The sequence below is a fragment of the Canis lupus genome, chromosome 11 (genome assembly GCF_048164855.1).
Source record: "Canis lupus baileyi chromosome 11, mCanLup2.hap1, whole genome shotgun sequence".
Classification (NCBI taxonomy): domain Eukaryota; kingdom Metazoa; phylum Chordata; class Mammalia; order Carnivora; family Canidae; genus Canis; species Canis lupus.
Window position 1 is genome coordinate 7,686,199 of NC_132848.1, and position 23,982 is coordinate 7,710,180.

Genomic DNA, 23,982 nt, shown 5'->3' on the forward strand with positions numbered 1-23,982 from the left:
TAGTTTAAGGAGATAGGACCAGTGTAGGGAAGTTTGCATGAGAAAGTGGTCTTTGATCTGAGTCTGCCACTAGAAATAGAAGTAAAGTTGTTCTAAGCAGAGAAAAGAGTACCTACAAAAGCAAGGAGGCATGAGGGAACATGATATTTAGGGGAGCAGCAAATAATTTGGTATTACTGAAAGGACATACTTGCTTTAAATATGGGGCAGAAATTAGACTAAAGCTAAACTTGGCAGTCAGATAAAAAAAGATGACGTACTTCACGGTTTAGAGCTTTCCTTAAAGACGAGAAGCATGAGTGATTGTTAAGTAATGGAGCATTATTAAATTTGGGAAGCTCTGAGAAAAGCAGAAAGACCATTACAACCTCCAGCAAAAAGAAGGCTGTCATTTCAGCAATACAGGCTTCTGAATTGAAAGTTGTGGTAGAGTAACTGTGGTAGTAATGTATAGACAAAGGGGGAAATGGATTTATAAGATATTTCCTGGATAGAATTAATAGAACTTGGTGAAGATTGGCTGTAAATGAAGATGTAGATGCACAGAGGGAGAAGTTGAAGATGACTGACTTCAGTGTTCGCCACAGTAGAAAATACAGGAGGAAAGTTTGCTGTTGAAATGTCAGCTACTTATGTGATAGCTCTAGAGAAATTTCTACTAGGTGGTGGGACTACCAGGACTGGAGTTCAGAAGTGAGAACTAGCTTAAGTTACAGATTTGCATTATTGCTCTTAAGTAGCAGTTGAAGCCATAGGTTTGAATGAGCCACCTAGTGAGAAGATACTGAGAGTGTTGGGCGGTGGACAGAACATGATTTTTTTTTTTTTTTAAGGTTAGGATTTAATGAGCCCACAAAAAAAGTCAGAAGCAACCATGGAGAGAAGATCTAAGGAAAAGTAGTGTCACAAAAGCAAAAAATTGTTTGTTGCAGGAAAGAGGACTAAAGCATTAAATGCTACAGAGAGTATGACTAAAAGAACTTTTAAAAGCACCCATTTGATTTGTTTATAGCAAGTTATTGCCCTTACTGAAAGCCATTTTTTTTAAGACATTATTTATTTATTCATGAGAGAGAAGCATAGACACAGGCAGAGGGAGAAGCAGGCTCCATGCAGGGAGCCCGATGTGGGATTCGATCCCTGGTCTCCAGGATCAGGCTCCAGGCTGAAGGTGGCGCTAAACCGCTAAGCCACCTGGGCTGCCCAGTGAAAGCCATTTCATTACAGTGACTGGGGCAAAAGATCATACTGAATCAAAGAGTATGCATGAGAGTGAAAATGAATATTCGATGACTCTCTGCCAGACTGGCACCTGGAGGAAGCAGTAGAATGGAAAGGGATTTAAGATGGAAACAACTTGAGTATTTGTTACGCTAAGAAGTGCAGTAGAGGAGGACTTAGTAAGGATACGCGGTGATGATGGATGGAGCAATATCCTTAAAACGGTAGGAAGAGCTGGACTCATAGCAAACTTCAAGTGAAGCCATTAGTAGTAGAAAGAAGCTTACCTTTTCCTTAGAGATGGGAGGGAAGAAGGCATAGAATTGTTTCATGTTAGAGTAGCTGGGTTAATCTGTGATATACTTGCATTTACTTATCTGTTCGATCAATGTAATAGAGAATAAAAATGTTAATTCTAGTGAGTATTCTTTCTTTATACATAGAAGTTGTCTTATATATAAACCAATTTTAGTAACTTCCATTTGACCCTTTGTGATTTTTAAATTTGATTTAGGCTCTGTCACCAAAGTCTTTTGGTTACCAGCTGAAACATTTATGGTATACTTAATGTGATCTTTGAGAATCATGACCATTTTAACATGCTTTGTTTTTTCAACAGTCCAAAGCAGCATATGTACTTTTCTACCAGAGACAAGACACTTTCAGTGGAACTGGCTTTTTTCCTCTTGACCGAGAAACTAAAGGTGCTTCAGCTGCCACAGGCATCCCATTAGAAAGTGATGAAGATAGCAATGATAATGACAATGATATAGAAAACGAAAACTGTATGCACACTAACTAATGAAAGTCCTAGAAGCCATAAAAGAGAGACTTTCCTGCTGGTGGTATCTGTTGAAATGATGAAGTTACCCACCACATTAAACAAAAGTCTGAGATGGGGAGTTTCAGATAACCGAATGTAAATCCTTTATCAGATTTTAACTTGTGCAGTACTTGAAGTGAAACACAATGAAAACTTTAACAGAAATTGTCTCTTAATACATTTACAGTCTTGTAATTACAAGCTAAATATATATAGGAAATCACAAATAAATCCCTTTTAAGTTTGCTGCTGTTTTGATGAATTATGTTTTCTTTAATTTTTTGGATGTGAGTTAATTGATGACAAATGTTAAATTTGTGGATGTTGGTCATTTATTTTGCTCTAATAATACTGCAAGAAAACTATGGCTGAACTTAGTTTTTGGATAATCTAGTTCATGTGCATTAGGCTGCCACATATATTACTACTATGATATTTAGCTGCGGTATCAATGTGGCATAAATACTGCAGTAGTATTCTTGGAAAACCAAATTTTCAAATCTATCCCTGGTAATCAATATGGGCCTATTAAAGAACCAAATCATGATATAAGAAACAATCTTGGAAAAGTTATTTTCTTTTGTAGTATCATTAAAAATCCAGATTATGTTCATCTTGCTGCTGTGGAAAACAGGTTCTAGATTTCACACTCCATCTAAAATCATTTTTCAGTTAAATGTAAGTATTTTTTACTGCTATTGGGATCTATTCCTTAGATATTCAAAAAAATTTTGACTTGCTTTAAAATGCATATCTTTAATCTGGTGTTGGTCCAAAATTAAAATTTTTGCTGTCTGTTTTTCTCTACCCCATTTTTTGGTAATTTGGCAACTTTTAGCTCTTCCAATTATTATAATATAAGGACAGACTTAATAGTATTCTGTATCCATAGTAATAATTACATCAAGCTTAGATGAGAAATTTTTTTAATATACTGGCCTTTAAATCATTAATGGACAATTGGCTTTAAAGGTAGGTCTGTTAACTTTCTTTGTGTGTTCCTGATGGAATTCACCATAGCCTTACAGCTTTTCTCAGAAGGTAACTTGTTAATTAAGAAAATTGGCATTTGCATGTTCTAGAGTCAGAACCTGTATAGTATATAAAGCATACAAACCTTGAATTTGATTTTAGTTCACCACATTCAAGGATCCAGGATGCCAAAAATATGTGTGAACATTTGAAACATTTTTCATTTGCTGCTTTTTCCCTTTGATCTAGTTGAAAGAATGTATTGTCAATTGGCATACAATACTGCCTTTAATAGAAAATCTAAATGCTGGGGCACATTTCACATATCGACTACCTGAGAAATTGCTTTGTGTCCCACTGTTATTAAAGCAAAAAGTATAATGTTCTTCACTTGAACTAATCAAATACAATAGATTATAAATTGTGTATTGTAAATAAAAGTTCACTCTGTGAGTGCACATTTTGGTAAATTATTTATTTATGTTAGCATTTAAAAGTTAAAAAAAAATGCATTTGACCAGGATAAATGAGGTATGTTGATCATGGCTTTGCTTTATACCTTGATATTAAAGCTGGTTTTTCATCCTGGTATTTTAAAAGCTGCTTTGGGTTTTTGTTTTTTTTTTTTTTCTTTTTTTTCTTTTCTTTTCTTTTCTTTTCTTTTCTTTTCTTTTCTTTCTTTTTTCTTTTCTTTTCTTTCTTTCTTTTTTCTTTCTTTTCTTCTTTTTTTTTTTAATGTAAACTAACCTCCTGCATGACAGAGGTTAAAATTTTGTCTGCACTTGAGTTCACTTGAGTTTACATTTGAAATGTGCATGTTTATTTATACAGATTTCAATAAAGCTATTTAAGGCCTTTTTTAGTCTTTTATTTCTTACTCTGAATCTTTTGATAAAAATCCCCCATTTTATGGGTAGGTGACTATATAATAGACATTTTAGTTAGTGTATAATTAAAAATAGAAAGGAAAGCATGTCAAAGTAAAGCAAATCCTATTAAGGATATGTTTCAAAGTTGATTTTTTAATCTAAATATTCATTAAACATTTGTGCACCTACTAATCACTGTTCTGTAGCTTTAAGATATAGCAGTAAAGAAGCATCCCTCCACTCACAGAGCTTGCAGTCTTTCTGCTGTCTACCAACTAATAGGCTTTCCATTTTTCTGAGGTTTAAAGAAAAACCAAAATTAACTTTTTCCAGCCCTGGATTATAGTCTCCACCTCAGTTGTCCATAGAGACCATTTACTTTTAATGCCTGTGATTAACTTTTATTCCCACTAAAAGAAGTGTTCTAAAATAGAAAATGTTGTTAATAATGTTGAATTTGTCAATGTCAGCTGCAAAAAAAAAAAACAAAAAAAAAACTAAAAAATAGTGTAACAAACTAATCCGTACTCTAATGACAAGTAGATATTCATAGGTAATAAGGGTAGTGTAGCCAGTCTAGCATTCTGTTAGCTTTTCTACTTAGTAGTCATATGACTTTGAATTTAATCTCCCCTCATATGTTTCTTCACCTGTAAAATTACAACACTAATAGTATTATTGAGCACTTACCATGAACCAGATATAGTGTGTTAATGTGTTATCTCATTTAATCCCACAATAGCGATGAGTTAGAGACATTCATCAAGCTTGTTTTTAATTTGAGAAACCAAGGTACAAAACAGTTAAGTAATATCCCCAAGGTCACATAATTACTATGTGGTGGAGCCAGTATTCTATCCTTAGTTCTGTATACTGCATCCCACTTGGTTATAGTGTCTGCCTCACAGAATTGTTGAGATCTCAAACGAGATCATGTATTTTATGGGAAGGTATTTTATAAACTATATGGTATACTCAATACTGATTTTAAATTTAATACAATATTTTTTTCTTTGTTTATCTAACTCAAGTATGCCCTTTTTTACATTTTACCAAATGCAACTCTCATTTTCAGGGCTTTTTTTCTTCACCTACAATTTAGTTTTAATTAATCTCTGTGCAAAAGCTATAGCTTAATACTTTGTTTAAAGATCTTGCTTTCTCTTATAGTCTGTTCTTCTAGCAGTCCTATATTTATCCTTGCTTTCCTGGCAACTCGTTATAAAGCCACACAAACCATTGATTTGGGCATGAAGAAAATCAGTAATGATTGATTGGTTCTGTATAAGGACAGCACTTTCTCATCAACTAATCTCATTGAGATGAGGACATTTTATAAGAAATAAGCCAGGAGACTAAGAAAAGATGAGGTGAGTCTCTTTCATTGGCTTACCAAAGGGGCGGGGGATGGGGCGTATGCAAGGTTGGAACCTTCCACCTCAGAGAGGAATCGACACTATCACTGGTACATGGTGAACGTGAAAAGTGGGCCAACTTTTAGTTGCTTTTTTATGCTTATGTTCTTTTTTAAGATTTATTTTAGAGAGAAAGTGGGACGGGGGGAGGCAGAGGGAGAGAGAATCCCAAAGCAAACACCCTGCTGAGCTCAGATCCCAGCATTGGGTTCCATCTCACGACCCTGAGATCATGACGTGAGCCAAAATCAAGAGTCATCTGCTCTCAACTGACCGAGCCACCCAGGCACCCTTAGGTTTATGTTCTTTGCAAACAGTGCATTTCATTACTGCCTGCTTCCCACCCTCCCTTCTGTTTGTGGAATATTGATTAGCACATTCTCTTTAATTTAGTTTTTAATATAAAAATGTGGAAATTTTTTTAATATTAGGGCAAAGAATCAGAAATTTCTAAAAATCTCGGAAGAGAAGGAAAAGAAAATAATTTCATTTCTGGACCAAAGAAGAGCAGAAATCTTTCTTTGTATTTTTACCCTATGATAAAATAAGATACCGTTTTTCTTTGAAACCACGTCTCTTGAGAATATAATGACATTGATAATTCCCAAATAATTCCTTTAGTGGCACTTCAAAGTACCCAAAGATAGAAGGAAAGGAGAGTATATGGGTATCCTTGCTGACTTAGATATTAAGTTGCAAAGCTATACTATATTGTTTTGTTACCAGATTTTTACAATGAGAAATATGTAATTTTCTTATAAGCATTTTAGGTTGTGAAACATTTCAGTCAGATATGTATATTTTTCATATGTTTAATTCATATTTACATTATACTAAGCAAAAAAACTTCCAAATAGCTCAGACAACAAAACTTTCATTTAAAAAGTATATTCAGATTTTTATAAGCTACATAAAGTAGGTTTTTAAATATCGGAATTGGGAAGTTAATTTTACATGGTAAAATTCAAACATTGATCAAGACTTATTTGCAGTAATGATGGGGTAAAGAGTTTTTTAATGGGTAACAAAACAGACAGTACAAAAATTATTTTTTGGCAAATATATGCATTGGGAAACATACTCCACATCATACCATAGTCTAATTAAATCCCAACACTGCCTTTTGAGAGCCTGGAAATTGCTAGGGTAATGAAGGGAAAAGACTCCAGCTATTATGGGAATCTAGAAAGTGGATAAACCATTTAAGAAAATCAAGAGTTGACATATTTTGGACCAGAGTCTCAGAGGAGAAGGAGAAAATCAATCAAGTAGATTTTGATGTCTTTTTTTTTTTTTTAAGTGTGATTATAAAAAAAGCAGAAACAAAAAAATCAAAAAAGTGTGATTATACAAAGTAGGTAAAAATATAGCTATCTCTTTGGTAATTGTTCTTTTAAATGGAAATGCTGTAAAATAAATATTTTCAATATCTTCCAATATGCACAAAACCAAACATTTTAAATGTTTAAACTGTCTTGGTAATTAACTATGTTCTGCCGTATAAAATCGTGGTTGATGGCGCTCATTTTGCTCAAAATTTCCTCGTGTAGCTTGTAGCTTGTTCTATAGAGTTTGGTGAAACAAAAATAGTTTCATTTGTTGTGACCCTTGAGTCCATTGCTAGCTGGAGTTAAATCTACATACATAAAAGTAAAACAATAAATATGGAACCATCCTGAGAGTCTTTTCCCATAATGTGTATTCTTACCTTCTAACCTTGAATTCTCCCTATAAGCAATTGAAAGTATTTCATTTTCTTTATAATAAAAACTATCTTCCATTATATGAACTGGTGAATTATCAAGTGTCCTGAAACAAATAAGAATTTAGAATTGCCCTCAATTGAGAAAAACAAAAAGATAAATACAGAGAAACTATAGTACATTTTCTTTAGCTTGAGAAAGGATCCCTGTAAAACTTAAATATTGAACCACTTTAGTAAGATAAACTCTTCAGTTTAAAGAACTCAGAATTACATTCAATTTTGGGCCGTTTAGCCTATGTAGGAGTTGAGGTAATAATGCAAATTCAAACAGTAAACATCAGTAGTTACAGACACTCGGTAGTATATTTGTTGGGAGACAAATATATTTCCCAACAGCTAGTTCTAAAGTCATTAACTTCTGATTTTCAGTTTTCTTAACCATAAAATTCCAGTTTCTTGTAAGGAGGTAATGGACATGTAGGTATGAACTTTAAGGTTTTGCAAAATAAGAATATTCTCTACTATGGGCAACTAAACTAAAATCGTGTATCATTGGTCATAAAAGACTTTTTGAGGGGAAGGCTCACATTCAGCTTTTGAAATTATTGAAGTATGTGTTTTTAGCAAAAGAATAACCAGTAAGATGGGCCAAATTAAAATTTGGGTTTTTAAATTTGTTTAAAATCTTTCTCCTGGGGACACCTGGGTGGCTCAGTAGTTGAGTGTCTGTCTTCGGCTCAGGGTGTGATTCCCCGGGGTTCTGGGATTGAGTCCTGCATCAAGCTCCCCACGGGGAGCCTGCCTCTCCCTCTATGTCTCTGCCCCTCTCTCTCTCTCTCTCTCTCTCTCTCTCCCTGTCTTTCATGAATAAATAAATCCTTTCAATCAATCAATCTTTCTCCTACCTCCTATAAAAGAGAAGTATTAGTGTGACGGTAAACTTGAAAATTAAAATTTCAACAGGGATACTAGAATCCAGTTATATACTAACAAATAGGATTTTTAAAGCTATTTGTGAATATAACTTCATAGCTTGTATATTAAATTTTTATTATTTTAGAGGGGTGGAGGAGCGGAAGGAGAGAGAATCTTAAACAGGTTCCAGGCCCAGGGCAGAGCCCAACACACACGGCTCAATCTCACAGCCCTGAGATCATGACCTGAGCAGAAATTGAGAGTCAGATGTTTAACTGACAGAGCTACCCGGGCACCCTATATAGCTTTTACATTTAGAACTTTTTCTCTGCCTTAGGCAGACATGGATTATTTTGGGTTTTGCCCCTAATTTCATTAATCATTGTCTATAATCATTTGAGTAAAGGGTAATAGTTAAGATTCCAGAGGTTATGGCTTTTATTATGTTTGGATATGTTTAGTAACAATATTTGAGTTTAAGCAATGTTAAGTAACTCTGCATGTCCTGGCCAACTAAAACGTAGCGTTCCATTTTGGGAAATAAAAATGAATAATCACATCCACTCAACAGGATTTTATGTCTCCTGCCACTTAAAAAAAAAGGCAGCTTCTATTCCTCTCTCCAACTCAAATTTCTCTGTTAAGCCCTCCATGAAGAAGAGTGGTGTGGAGCATAGACTCAGGAGTTAAACCACTTTTATTCTGGGCCTACCACTTTCTTGCAAGTCATGTCACTTCTCTGACTCACACTTCCTTAGTTTATAAACTAGAACAGCTCTAGAATTTCCATCTAGGAGAGTTTGAGGTCTATTAGAAGGAAGCATGAAACTTAAAACCCCCTATGTGCTTAGCAAACACAAAGTTTTCCACAGAATGCACAGTTTACTTGTCTTTGGAGGGCTAGTAGTAATTATTTATGAGGAGACTGAAGCCCCCAAACACCTGAGCCATCCACTCCTGGCACTGTATTACCTACCTTTCAGAACTGAGATTTAAATTACCTTGATCTTTATAAAGAATGCAGCAGTATTATTACTAATAAAGTACCCTCATGTGGGAATAATTGTTCTTTACCATTCATTCTCAAGACCACTAGCTTATTTTAGCAAGAAAGCAAAGAGGGTAACAGTTGGTACATGCAAAATTGGTGCTCGAGGGAAAAGTTTGAGAATTTGGCCCTTACTTAACCCCTCACCTTCCTGCAAACATGTACAATTTGACAACTCTGGGCTTTCCCACATACTATTCTAGTTTGCATGGCTTGCCTTCTACCTGGCAAATTCCTATACACATTCTTCAAGACTTATCCCAGCATGCACTTGCTTGGTCTTCCTGATACATCAGTTGCTCCCTTGAGCTATAATTCACATAATTTTCTTACCCCATCAGACTGAATTATCTGATGGATAATTGTTCAGTGTTCCGAAATGTGGTAATTATTAAATGAAGAAATGTGCTCAGTATCTAAAACATCTCTGAATTGTGATTTTGTTTTATCCCTGACATATTACCAAGTACATATTTTTTAAAATCTTTCAATTTGCCTTATGAATATATAATAAAAATAGATTAAAATTAAAATACAGTGACAGTCTAAATTCAGTATCATTTAAGAAATTTGGAATATTCAAAATTAAATGTAAAGAATAACTATAGTGTTTTGTTTTTTAAGATTTTATTTATTTATGAGAAACAGAGAGAGGCAGAGACACAGGCAGAGGGAGGAGCAGGCTCCCTGTGAGGAGCCCGATGCGGGACTCGATCCCAGGACTCCAAGATCACACCCTGAGCCGAAGGCAGATGCTCAACCGTTGAGCCACCCAGGTGAATAACTATATTTATATTTTTTAAAGATATTTTTATTGGATCACCTGGGTGGCTTAGTGGGTTAAGCAGCTGACTGTCTCAGTTCAGGTCTTGATTTCACAGTCATGAGTTCAGGCCCTGCGTTGGGAGCTCCATGTGTGGAGCCTGCTTAACATACATACATATATTTTTATTGTAAAGAATTATGTCTTCCAACCCAAATCTTACTTGGTTTCCATGGCAAAATAAAGCATACTGGGACTAGGCTACTAGTCTCCTTTTGCCCATTATCACATCTGAAGTCTTTCCCTTAAGATTGTCCATTTTACTTGAAAAGACTCCAAGGTTTTCCAGAAGAATGAACTACCAAAAGTAAGATCTAGACTCCTTTTGCCTTTTCATTGACTGAAAGTGTAGTCAACAAGTCTGTCTTCCTCTATCCTCTTAGAAGATAGAGTTCTTAAATGCTAACGAGTATTTCCCTAGTACTTGCTTCCAGACAACCTGAGAAGTGGTACTGTGTGTGTTTTTTAAAGATTTTATTCATGAGGGAGAGAGGCAGAGACATAGGCAGAGGGAGAAGCAGACTCTGAGGAGAACTCAATACGGGACTCGATCCCGGGTGAACCTAGGATCACGCCCTGAGTCAAAGGCAGATGCTCAACCACTGAGCCAGCCAGGTGCTCCAAGTGGTACTGTGTTGAAACAAACATCCATTGAGACCCCATCTCCATTAGAGTGCACAATTTGTATAGCATGAATCAGCCTGAGTAGTTACTGCTATCACTATATAGTAGCCCCTGATCACCCACCACCGCCGAAGCACACTGAGATAGTAAAAATATTGACTATTTGGTTGGAATATACAAGAATAGGTGTGCAGATTACTAATTTGGGAAGTGAGATAGTCCATAGTGTTCAGACTTGAATTCGCATTTTTAAAAGACTTTTAAGGCAAAAAGAGTCTTCTTGATGGCCATTGTCAAGACTCCGTTTTCCAACAGTGAGTTTAATTTTGAAAACAGAAGAACCAAATAATGAGAAAGGAGAAGATTGTCAAGTTTGGTTGGAAAGAAGAGGTTTTATGTGATTTTTTTCCTATGGGTAAAAAACTAAAAATATTTTCATAGAAAGGTTCCCCCAAATTCCCTTTAAATAACTAGGTAAACTTAAAACATCCTGCGTCGGGATCCCTGGGTGGCGCAGCGGTTTAGCGCCTGCCTTTGGCCCAGGGCGCGATCCTGGAGACCCGGGATCGAGTCCCACGTCAGGCTCCCGGTGCATGGAGCCTGCTTCTCCCTCTGCCTGTGTCTCTGCGCCTCTCTCTCTCTCTCTGTGTGTGTGTAACTATCATAAATAAATAAAAATTAAAAAAAAAAAAAAAAAAAAACATCCTGCGTCTTCCTGTGAAAGACAAGTAAAAGATGAGCTGTTTAATGGTAACAGTTGTAGTTTGTGTAAACAAAATAACCCAAATAGAATTACTTGTATACATAATTTATTAACAAGACCTTCAAACCCTAAATAACTAGAACCAGAAGGAAAATTAAATTGCTTTACCTATTCGGAATATGCTTTTCGGAGCACACGACAAACAATCTAACTGATACATGTTCTAGCAATAAGTAATACAGAAATGTCTGTTATTTTAATATGAGGCTCTCAAGGAAATGAAAGATGCTAATACTAAACTGGAACTGTGACCTAGTCATCCTTTTGTAACTCTTGTCTGTTTCTACAACTACATTGGATCTCCAAGGGCATGGTTTATCTGTCTAGACTCGGATCCTTGCTCATATTCTGCAGTTTTGGTTTGGTTTGTCAAAATGTGATGCTGGGATTTATCCCTAAAACTCTAGGTTACTGTTTCATATTCTGTCTTTGTAGGTTTTCTCTTCTTGGACGTCTTTGGTCTGCCCTCTTCTAAAGCTGCCCATAATGCATAAGAAAACTATATTGACTGTATTACCTATAACTAAATTGTTAACTTCAGGGATGAGAGAGATCTTTCTACAGTAAATCATTTGTGGCTGTATTTCCACAACAGTCACGTTGTTGTTAATGTAATTTCAAATACAGAAAAAACAAGTTCTTGGAAAATATCAGGATCGAAATTATTCCATGAAAATTATTCCAAGAAAACCATATGCATACCCTTAATAGCCAAACTGATAAAATTCCAAGTTTGTTTGTTTATTTTATTTTATTTTATTTTATTTTATTTTATTTTATTTATTTATTTATTTATTTATTTATTTATTTATTTATTTATTTATTTATTTGAGACACAGGCAGAGGGAGAAGCAGGCTCCCTCACCGCGAGGGAGCCCAATGTGGGACTCAATCCTGGATCACGACCTGAGCCCAAGGCCGATGCACAAAAATAAATTCTTAAAAGCAATCCTCGGGGGGAAAATCACATTATTAGGAAATGATTGACAGCTAACCATTTTATTAGAAACAGTGGGGCAGCCCAGGTGGCTCAGCAGTTAAGTGCCACCTGCGGCCCAGGATGTGATCCTGGGGTCCCGAGATCAAGTCCCATGTCAGGTTCCCTGCCTGTCCCATGATCGAGTCCCGCATCGGGCTCCCTGCATGGAGCCTGCTTCTCCCTCTGCTTGTGTTTCTCCCTCTCTCTCTCTCTGTGTCTCTCATGAATAAATAAATCTTAAAAAGAACAGAAAGAACAAATAGAAAACAAAGGAAGGATGGTAGCTTTCAACCCAACCATATCAATTAAAAAGTGTAATGGACTAAACTCTCTAAGGCAGAGATTTTAAGATAGGGCAAAAAAAGTTAAATCCAAGTATATGTTTTTCCCAAAAGACACACTTTAAACAAAGGTTTTAAGTAAAAAAGATGGAAAATGATGCACCATGCAAACACCTAGCATAAGAAATTTAGTGTGGCTATATTAATATAAGATGAATGATACTTTTAGAACACTACATACAACAAATGAATATGGATTAGTCTCTACATAGACCAAATGCTGGCCCATAATTAAATCAGTAAATTGTAAAGGATGGAAGTCACTGAAATAAAAAATAGAGAAAAATCAAAGCAAAAGCTGGTTTTTGAAAGGTCTAATAAAAGTAGCAAATTAGCATGAGCACTGGGTGTTCTATGTTGGCAAAGTGAATTTAAATTTTTAAAAACATAAAAAAAAAGTAAATTAGCAAGACTATTAGTTTCTGAGGTTCCATAACAAAATACCACAAATTGTGTGACTTAAAAAACAGAAAATTATTTTCTCACAGTTCTGGAGACAAAGTAGAAAATCAACATGGTGACAGAGCTGATTTCCTCTGAGGCCTCTCTCATTGGTTTGCAGCTGGCCACCATCTGGCTGCTTCTCATTGTCACTCTGTGTATCTCTGGTGTCTGTGTGTTCTAACGTCCTAATAAGAACACCAGTCATAATGGATTAAGGCCCACCCTGATGGTCTTATTTTAACTTAATCACCTTTAAAACCCCTTATACCAAACAGTCAATTTTGAATTACTGGGAGTTAAGGCTTCATTATATGAATTTTGAGAGGGGACACAGTTCAGCCCATAACATTGATAGAATAAATTATCATGATCAGGCATGAAAGCAAGGACATCCCTGTAGATACTATGTAGATTAAAAGGATGATAATGAACAACTTTGACAATAAATTCAATAACTTAGATGTAATGGACGATTTCCTTAACTAAAATCTTGAGAATATTAATATTAATAAAGCCACTACCTAAAGCTTCTGAAAAGGGCATAGAAACAAGTGGATTGTGGAAAGAAGTCAGAAGTTGGAAAAGCAATTCATAAAAGGATGAGTTTCCTGAGTTCCTTTCATCTCATGGCTCTCCTCCTGAAGGCAGTCCCAGTTGTAGAAGTATAAACCAGGTAGATGGCTAACCTCAAATAGAACCTTGTTTTTCTGTCTTAAAGGAACCATCAAAGGGGAAACTGGCAGGCTGGAATATGTAACAGGAATTCTGGAAAGGAGAGATTTATGGAAGGTAATTAGCCCAGCATAATACACTTAACACTCACCTCTGAGTTGTTTGTGGACGGGACAAATCATCATAACCTTTAATATTTAGAACATTGCCCAAGTGTCATACTAACCCCTGAGAAACGCATGTTCAGGATAGACCCGAAACAACATAGCAAAAGCTCTATGGGCTTGAACTAAGATTTAAACCATGACCCAAATCTCAGACTATACCTGAGTGATGGAGGTATAGGAAAGTCTGAAAGGAAAATAAGACTGAAAACAGAACTGAGCTTGAAAGCACTGCATATAAGAAGAAAGCGAGACAGAACTTTTGGTCTGAGCTTAAACAGGGTTGATTGGTTAAGAAGGAAAAAATAACATCCTCCAAAGGATTATAAGAGAACCCCACAATCTATAAAGCATCACAGACACAATAATTTCCAGGATAGAATCAAAATGACTTGTTATAGGAAGAATGAGGAAAATATGACCAATTCACACAGGGAAAGACAACTAACGGATTTCAAGACTTAGCTATAGTAATGAGACTGTAGTACCGACAGAGAGAGAAACTCAGAGACCAATGCAACAGCAGAGAGAGCCCCAAAATGGTGTCTCTCAAATATAGCCAATCAATCTTTGACAAGTTGCAAAAGAAATTCAGTAAAGAGAGGATAGTCTTTTCAACAATGGCGCTGAAGCAATTGGATATCCATAAGCAAAAGAATAAACCTAAAACTCACACCTCATACAAAAATAAACTCAAAGTGAGACATAGATTTAAAAGCAAAACATAAAGCTATAAAACTAAATAATCAACATAGTGAAAATTCCAAATGCTGGTAAGAATACAGAAAAACTGGATCTCATTCATTGCTGGTGGAAATATTGAATAGTACAGCCATTCCGGCAAGTATTTTGGCATTTACTTTAACAACTAAACATAATTATCATACAACCCAGAATCACTCTGGACATTTATTGTAGAGAAATGAAAACTTAGGTCTTCATAAAAACCCAAACGTCATTGTTCATAGCTTTATTTGTAATAACCCAAAACTGGAAACAATCAAAATGTCTCTCAGTTAAACAAACTGGTCTAACCTTATTATGAAATTATACTCAGCAATAAAAAGGAAAAAGCTCTATATAACAATTTTATTGGATCTCAAGGGCATTTTACTGAATGAAAAAGATCAATTTTGAAAGGGCACAAACTATATGATTCCATATATTAAAAATTCTCTAAATAACTATTATAGAAATGGTAAGCAGATTAGTGGTTTCCAGGGTTAGGTGGTAGGAGTAGGGTGTGATAGGACTCTAAAAGAGAGGGCTATGTAATGATGGAATAGTTTGGTATTTAGATTGCTGTGTTCATTACCTAAATCTACACATATGATTAAATGATATAGAACTATATACACACATTGTACCAATGTCATCTCAGTTTTGATATTGCACAGTAATTATATAAGATAACCATTGGAGTAAACAGGATGAAAGATACATAGTGCCTCTCTTTACTATCTTGGCACCACTTTGTGATTCTCTATTTTAAGATGAAAAGGTTTTAAAAGTTAAAGAAAACAAAGGAAGGATGGTTTCAGCGGCATAATGGTGGTATAAGAGAAAAAAGTCTTTGAACCTGAAGAGTGGTAAACAGAAATTATACAGTCTGAAGAGCATGGTCGAGGGAAGACTTGAAAAAAAGAAAGAAAATGAACAAAGAGCATCGAGGATGTGTGGGACAATATTTTTTAAATCTACCATATTCGCCATTGGGTTCCCAAAAGGAAAGGTTAAGATTGAAGCTAGATTTGGAGAAATGCCCCCCACAAATCCCAAATTTAGTAAGACATAAATTTGCAGATAAAGGAAGCTCGAGGAAACCCAAAGAAGATAAATTCAAAGAAAACATTTAAACACATTATAATGAAGCCACTGAAATCAACTTAGAAATGAGTTTTTTTAAAAAATAGAACTAGAGAAAAATAAAAGCATATGGAAACATTGCATATGGAAAAACAATTATTTGGATGAGCTTGAATTTCTCATCTGAAGCCATGAAATCAATGACAATGGAAGAACATCTTTGAAGTACTAAAAGGAAAGAACTGTCAACCCAGGGTTCTATGTCCAGCAAAAAAATCCATCACAATAAAGGCTCAATAAGGACACTGTGCAAGAGATTTGAACAGGCATTTCACCAAAGAAGATAGATGGCATATAAACAAAAAGATGCTTAACATAAGCCCTTATGATGATTTAGGCAAAATAAAACCACAATATTATACCACTATAGGTCTACTAAAATGGCTAAAATAAAAATTACAATACCCAGTTTTAGTAAGGATGTACAGCAACTGAACTCTCATCCATCACTAGCGGGAAGGCAAAATAATATAGCCACTCTGGATAACAGTCTGGCAGTTTTTTTATACAGTTAAATATACACTATACAACCAGTTCTAGGTATTCACCTGGGAGAAATGAAAATTATTATTTTTTTAAATTTTAAACTTATTTAATTCATAAATTGATAAAACTTATAGCACGGAACCCCCCAAAAATGTTAATTTTACCCCTCAAAATGTTAATTTTACTCTAAATTTTAAAAAAATCTCTCACTAAAAAAAAAAAAAAGCCTTGAAGTTTCACTACCGATTTCTGCCTATCATAAACAGGGAAGAACTAATACTAATCTTAGACAAACCCTTCCAGAAAATAAAGAAGGGAACAGTCCTCAATTCATTTCATGAGGCCAACATAAACTTGATACTAAAACCTATCAGATTCAGGGCAGCCCAGGTGGCTCAGCGGTTTAGCGCTGCCTTCAGCCCAGGACATGATCCTGGAGTCCCAGGATCAAGTCCCGCATCGGGCTCCCTGCATGGAGTCTGCTTCTCCCTCTGCCTGTGTCTCTGCCTCTCTCTCTCTGTCTTTCATGATTAAATAAATAAAATATTTGAAAAAGAAATAAAACCTATCAGATTCGATAAACATAGATGCAGAAATCCTCATAGACACACACAAAAGTAGTTAGCATAAGAATCCAGCAACTTATAAAAAGAATAGTACATCATGACCAAGTGGGGTTTATCCCAGTAATTCAAGATTAGTTAAAAAATGAGTCATTGCTCAGTGGATATAGAGTTTCTGTTTCGCAAATGGAAAATTTCTAGAAATCTGTTACAGAACAATATGCTTCATATATTTTGATGGCCTGTCATTAGATGTGTAAATCTTAATAATTATTATATCTCCTTGCTGTATTGAACCTTTATTAATATATAATGTTCATCATTGTCTCTCATAGCTTTTTTTTTTAAGATTTTATTTATTTATTCATGAGAGACACAGAGGCATTTTTGCATTTCTGCAACTCACAGCCGTGCTGAATTCAAACTAATAGACTAAGTGAGATCTATATCTAGCACAATTACATTCCAAAGTCCAGTCTCTTTTCCTGATGTATACGTAATACAAAAGGTATCACTTAACGTTATGAGGTGAGCAGTGCCCACATAAATACCTTTGAAACTATGGTTTTTAATAGCCACGTAATATTCTACTATGTCTTAGTTTAACCATTCCTCTATTTCTCATATATTACCATTCTACTGAAGAATAATGATAAATCTCCCTGTATATCAAGTCTTGCTTTTTATTGATTCCTATATATTGATTGTTAATTACACATTGCTAATTATTTTAGGAAGAAGCCCTTCATGTGGTAAGTTTTTATTTTTTTTATTTTTTTAAAGATTTTATTTATTTATTCATAGAAACACACACAGAGAGAGAGGCAGTGATACAGGCAGAGGGAGAAGCAGGCTCCATGCAGGGAGCCCAACGTGGGACTCGATCCAGGGTCTCCAGGATCATGCCCTGGGCTGCAGGCGGCGCTAAACTGCTGCGCCACTGGGTCTGCCGTGGTTGGTTTTTATAGTTTTATTCTCATCTGCTGAGATTTTATTGTTCTTTTTAGAAAAAAAATGTAATGTTTTATATTTGTAAAAGAATATATGTAACAAATGTGTAAGTTTGAAGAAGAAGAAAATAAACACCATGTAGCCCTTCATCCAATCTCAGAACTTAACTATCAACATTTGAAGCTGCCTTGTGGACTCCTCTCTAATATCGACTCCCAGAAAACCCTCAGAGAAAAATACTACGATGAAGTTTGTGGTTTTCAGCCCTCTTTGTTGTCATCTGTCTTAACACATTTGCTGAAGCCAAAAGTCTTGGAGTCAACCTTGATTTCTTACTACTCCCATCCCCACCCCCCATATCCAACCTGTTAGCAAAACCTGTCGACTCCTCCCTAAAAATATATTCAGAATTCACCACCACACCACATTCTCCTCCAAGCCACCACCTCTCACCTGGATCATCAACGTAGCCTCCTAACTTGATTCTCCGTTTTGCTCCCATTCAATCTATTTTCTTTTCTTTTCTTTTTTTAATCTATTTTCATTACAGTGGCCACAGTAATTCTGTGTCAAGTAAGTCAGATCATGGCAGACCTTTGCACAAAACCTCTCAGAGTAAAACTCTGCAATATCCTAGATGGTCAGTCCCACTCTGCCTTGCTTTTCTGAACCTGTGGCCCACTGTGTTTTTCACTCAGAGTACTCCAAAGAGGTCCACTTGCTTTTTCTTAAACCCACCCAAACCACTGAGACCTTGGGGCTTTTGTACTTGCTGTTTCTCCTGTCTGGAATGCTCTCTCCCCAGATATCTGCATGGTTTACTCCTTCACTGGGTTCGGGTCTTCCCTCCAATATTCCTTCTCGGAGAGGCCTTCCCTGGCCACCCTACTACTCTCCCTACCACTTTCTAGCCACTTCCCTTTATGTTTCTCTTTAGCACGTCAATTTACATATATTTAATTTACTTGTTGTCTGTTCCAGCACTAGAAATTAAGCACCATGAGGTCAGGCATTTTTGTCTTTTGTGTTTACTGCTGCCTATATCTTTGATGTCTAGAACATTGCTGGCATATAGTAGGTACTCAAAAAATATTTGTTGAATTGAAATTGAATTAAGTCTATGTATTTTTATATATAGCTTTGTGGTTTTATGAGCATGATATCCTCCTCTGTATGTATCCTCCTCTGTAAGTCTACATGTATGACGTGCTTTATCTCCTCCACATTATATGTCTCATTTACCTACATTAGTCTGTGTGGCTATAATTAATGCATTTTCACATGACATGAGTGACATGACAGTGTGCCTGTAAAATTTAATTATTATTTTTTTTAAGATTTTATTTATTCATGAGAGACACAGAGAGGCAGAGACATAGGCAGAGGGAGAAGCAGGCTCCTCAAGGAGCCTGACGCAGGACTTGATCCTGGATCCCGGGATCACAACCTGAGCCAAAGGCAGATGCTCAACCACTGAGCCACCCAGGCGTCCTGTATCATTTAATTAGCCATTCTTCCCTTGATGAACATGTGGGTTGTCCCCTTGTTCCCCTGGTTTATTTATATATAATTATGCACATATGTGTACGTAAACATTTTTAAAAATATGTTATTTATTTATTCATGAGAGACACAGACAGAGGAAAAGCAGGCTCCATGCAGGAAGCCTGATGTGGGACTCGATCCCGGGACTCCAGGATCATGCCATGGGCCGAAGGCAGGCGCCAAACCACTGAGCCACCCAGGGGATCCCCTGGAGGTAAACATTTATATATTTATAGACATGTACACACATGCTTTGGGCTCTTAACATGTCTGTAGAATAAAGTGCTATCAATAGAATTGTTGGAAGAGAGGGTATTTCCCTTTTTTTATTTAAAAAATACTTTTAACTGTGGTAAAAAAAAACCACATAAGAAAAAAATGTCTCATCCTAACCATTTTTAAGTTTACAGTTGACCATTTTCAGTTCAATTGTTTTAAGTACATTCACATTGTGCAACAGATCTCCAGAACTTTTCATCTTGCCTGAAACTCTGTACCAATTAAATGACAATTCTGCTTTTCTCCCTCCCTCTATCCCCTGGCAACCACTATTTGACCTTCTGTTTCTTTAAAGTTAACTCTTTTAGGTAGATCATGTAAGTACAATACACAGTATTTGTCTTTCTGCGACTGGCTTGTTTCACTTAGCATTATGTCCACAAGTTTCATCCATATTGTAATATGTATATTTTTTAAAGTATGTTGTCTTTTTGTTCTACTTTCTCAAAGGTTTCTCACTTTAATCTTGTGCTTCTCTCATAAATTTTCTTTTACTATGCAGTTTCTTTTTAATTAATGAGGTGAGCATAAAAATCAAGTAATACAATAATTTTAAAAACAATACGCTTATCAGGAATTAAATGCAAACATAAAATCTTGTACTTTTCTGACCACTTTTTATTTCTAAATCAATTTTATTTAAGTATAATTTATATATAGAGATGAACCAATCTTAAATGTTCATTTCAATTACTTTTGACAAGTGTGTACAGTTCTATAACCATCACTACAATCATATAACATTTCACCCCCAAAACTACCCACATGCCCTGTTTTAGACAATTCCCTCCTCCACCCCTCACCCCTGGTACCACTGCATAAGAGCAGGGGGAGGAGCATACTGAAATTCTCTGTACTATCTTCATAATTTTTCTGTAAATCTAAAAAATCTAAAATTATTACAAATACAAAGTTTAATTGAAAGGAAGAGAGGGGCACTTGGGTGGCTCAGTCAGTGAAGCACCTGACTCTTGGTTTCGGCTGAGTCAGGATCTCAGGGTTGAGATGGAGCCCAAGCTCCAAGCTCTGTGCTGGGTGTGGAGCCTGCTTAAGATTCTCTCTCCACCTCCGTCTGCCCTTCTGTCCCCTCTCTAAAAAAAGAGAGAGAATGAGAAGCCACCAGACCTATACTCACCTATTATTCATTCTGTTGTCCTTGGAACTGCTGTCATTCCATCACTCATCACCCAGAGATAGGGCAGCACCAGTATTAATTTCCTATTGCTGCTGTAACACAATTACCACCAATTCAATGACTTAAAACCAAGACAAACGTAAAGTTTATCTTAAAGTTCTAGAGATACAAACTCAAAATGGGTCTTATGAACTCAAGTCAAGCAGAGCTCTGTTCCTTCTGGAGGCTCTATGGGACAATTTGTCTCCTTGTCTTTCCCCGCGTCTAAAGGCATCTACATTCCTTGGTTCATGGTCACTTTTTCTGACTTTAAAACCAGCAGGCTAACATCTTAACATTTCCCTCTCTCCTTCTCTCTCACATACCCATGTTTCTGTTGTTACAGCTCCTTTTGTGATTCTGACCTTCTTGGACCTCTCTTACAAGAACCCGTGTGATTACATTGGGCCCATCTGGATAATACAGGACAATTTTTCCACCTGACCATCCTTAATCATATGCAGAGTCCCTTTCGCTATGTAAGGTAATATCTGCACAGGTTCTAGGATTTAGTTATGGACTTTTGGGGGTCCCTTGGGGGAACAGGTTTTGGTCAATCACATGTGCCTATGAAATTCTAGGAAAGCTGGTTACGTCTGAGGGTGGTCATGCAGTGGGAACGTACCAGGATACCAATACGGTCCTACTGGTATTTGTGAACAAATCTCTATCATACTTCGATTCGAGGGCAATGACCACAAGAGACGGCGATGTAAAGCATGGAGAAGGGCCTATTTTAATCTGACGCCTTGGCAGGGCAGAGGTTTGAATTTGTGGTCTGAGCCAAAGAACTGTATTTTAATGATCCAGGGCAGAGTGAGTTACTTGATGGGGATACTCCTAGTTTGTGACCATAAACCTAAACACCTAAGATGGCAAGATCACCCTGTGTAGCATTCAGAACCCTCTGATACAGTGATAACCTGCAGGGACAAGTGGGTGGGGGAGGTACATTGATTAATCCTGGGGAATGCCGAGTTTCTATAAAATTCCCCCAAGTATGCTGTAGCAACCTAGTTCCACATTAGAATGACGGTGCTTTTGTTCCATTAGAAAAACATATTCGGGAGCTTCACCATTCTAAGAAAAGAATAAATAATATTATTAACTCTGCCTTTGGCCATCAGTATCTGCTGCCATAGAAGTGAAGGGAGAAAGTACATTAGGTACCCATGTACTCAGTAAATGGGTGGCCTGTGGTTAAAATGTGTTCTTACTCAAAGGGGGCATGTTACCTACAGTTACTGCTGAGAACAGGTGGATCCCACAGTTGTAGATGGAGGTACAGAACGTACTGACGTGTAGGAGATCCAGATAGCACCCATGCTCATGGGTGGTAGATACACCAATTTAAATAATCAGGGTCATGCACCACTGGCCCTCTGGAATCTATCTATCTGGGGCTTGAGCAATGGCAGGAAAGAGTTTCATAGAAAGAAAAGCTACTGACTCCATAATTGACCAGTGTATCGTTACCACTTGTGCTGGATACCCGCCTCCTCTAAATCATTCTCCCCTCTATGTATCCTAGGATATTAAAATTGACCATCAATAATCCTTGAGGTTCCTGTTGAGTTTGGCCAATGGGAGGCACTGGCTTGGGGGCATAAGGAAGGGAGGGAGTGAGGCCAGGCCATTATTCTTCGAGCTCCTTTCCTTCTGGGGCACCGTGGCACATCTGCTACAATTACAACTACTCTCTACAACTACTCTCACGGTTTTCAGCACAGGGTGACTATTTTACCTTCCCTTGAGGATTCTTTTAAACTTGTCCACACTTTTGCAAATAGCCTCTTGATTAAACAAGCCTCAAATGTCCCTTTTAGGAGAGCCAACCATTTCTTGCTTGTCTCTTGATTGATGCATCACTAGAACCAAGGAACAGATCCACCACCAAGAGAATTCCTTATGGGCCTGAGGAGTTCAGGCATGGCTTAGGGCATTGGGAGGTGCTTCTGAATAATAGAATTTTTTAAAAATATTTTATTTATTTATTTATTCATGACAGACACAGAGAGACAGAGACATAGGCAGAGGGGGAAGCCGGCTCTATTCAGGGAGCCTGACATGGGACTCGATCCAGGGTCTCCAGGATCACACCCCAGGATGAAGGCAGCACTAAACCGCTGGGCCCCCCGGGCTGCCCTGAATAATATAATTTAGTTTTTGACTTACAGGAATGTGGCAACCCTTGTAACACCTTGGAATTACATTTATTCTATAAATAATAATACTGAGCATGTGTTATGTGCCAGACACTGGAAATACAGGAATGAAGAAAACAGACAAACATCCCTGTGCTACTAGACCTTTATGCAGGTGGAGGAGACAGACCATGAACAGAATAAATAAAATATACGCCATATGTTAGATGCTATGAAGGAAGAATGAAGCAGGGAAGAGAGATGGGGAGTTGGAAACTGTGCAGTTTTATTTTGTTTATTTTTTTAAAGATTTTCTTTATTAGAGAGAGAGCACAAGTTGGGGGGAGGGGTAGAAGCAGACTCCCCACTGAGCAGAGAGCCCTATACGGGGCTTGATCCCAGGACCCTGAGATGATGATCTGAGCTGAAGGCAGACATGTCACCAAGTAAGCCACCCAGGTGCTCTACAGAAGGGTGCAGGGAACGTTTCAGGGAGAAAGTAACATCTGAGTAATGACCTCAAAGAGAGTTGGCAAAAATAGCCAACAGGATATAAAGTAGGACATAGACTATGAAGTGGGTGCTGGAAACTACCTACCAGATACCTGCAGGCTGAGAGATTTTGCTGTCTCTGTGACATCACATGAAATAAGCCATTTTCCAAGGATGCTCCAGCCAGATTTTCACTATTGCAGCCACCAGCAACAGTGCTGACGGCGCTGAGAGGGAGCTCAGGGAATGTGGCCTTGCCCGGCATCCCCTACAACACTAGGCTGCAAACTCCTCCTCTCCCTTGCTAACCCTTAGAACCGGTGTGTTGCAGCGTAAGGAAGTCATCTTCTTGCCAAAAGATGGGATAGAGTCTCTGAAGAGCTGTGTAAAGAAGTGGCAGGTAAAAGGAGTGGTCAAGAGCCAGAGTCCTTCTGCCCTGGGGCCTGGAGTCTGATCCCCACTTCCTCCCTTCCCTATACCTCAGCTTACACTCACCGAGGAGAATACAAACTAGGGCAAGGGCTTTGGCCTCTCCTTCAGTACAGAAGCTCAGAGCAGGTGCCTGACACCGCGGAGGAATGTGAGCTCACAGGCCTGCAGGCCAAGGTCCCTGGAGCAGCCAGGTAGTTGGTGCCAGTAATGGGAACACAGCTGTGGGGTACCTAGGGGCTCACTTGCCCACAGGACGGAGTCCCAGAGGCAGG

General features: G+C 37.2%; 1 protein-coding gene and 2 long non-coding RNA genes across 16 annotated transcripts in view; 2 read left to right on the forward strand and 1 right to left on the reverse strand.

The window, feature by feature from the left end:
* The window catches only part of USP15 (ubiquitin specific peptidase 15), a 122,955-nt gene extending 120,665 nt beyond the window's left edge, over positions 1–2,290 (forward strand). For all 11 annotated transcript variants that reach the window (XR_012038869.1, XM_072843048.1, XM_072843050.1 and 8 more), the window contains one exon: positions 1,841–2,290. Coding sequence is in view for 10 of the 11 variants with exons in the window: in XM_072843048.1 (XP_072699149.1) it covers positions 1,841–2,023 (183 nt within the window). In the remaining variant the exon portion in view is untranslated. The remainder of the gene's footprint in view (positions 1–1,840) is intronic.
* The window catches only part of LOC140642452 (uncharacterized), a 74,678-nt gene that overhangs the window by 36,256 nt on the left and 14,440 nt on the right, over positions 1–23,982 (reverse strand). For 3 of the 4 annotated variants that reach the window (XR_012038876.1, XR_012038875.1, XR_012038874.1), the window contains exon 4: positions 20,604–20,695. This is a non-coding gene — a long non-coding RNA (uncharacterized lncRNA). Of the gene's footprint in view, positions 1–12,688; positions 13,128–20,603; positions 20,696–23,982 lie in introns of those variants that run through there. The other variant, XR_012038873.1, reaches the window with a different exon arrangement.
* LOC140642453 (uncharacterized) lies at positions 12,029–22,528 on the forward strand. The gene is made up of 3 exons (XR_012038878.1): positions 12,029–13,731; positions 17,498–19,403; positions 20,989–22,528. It is a non-coding gene; the product is annotated as an uncharacterized lncRNA (long non-coding RNA).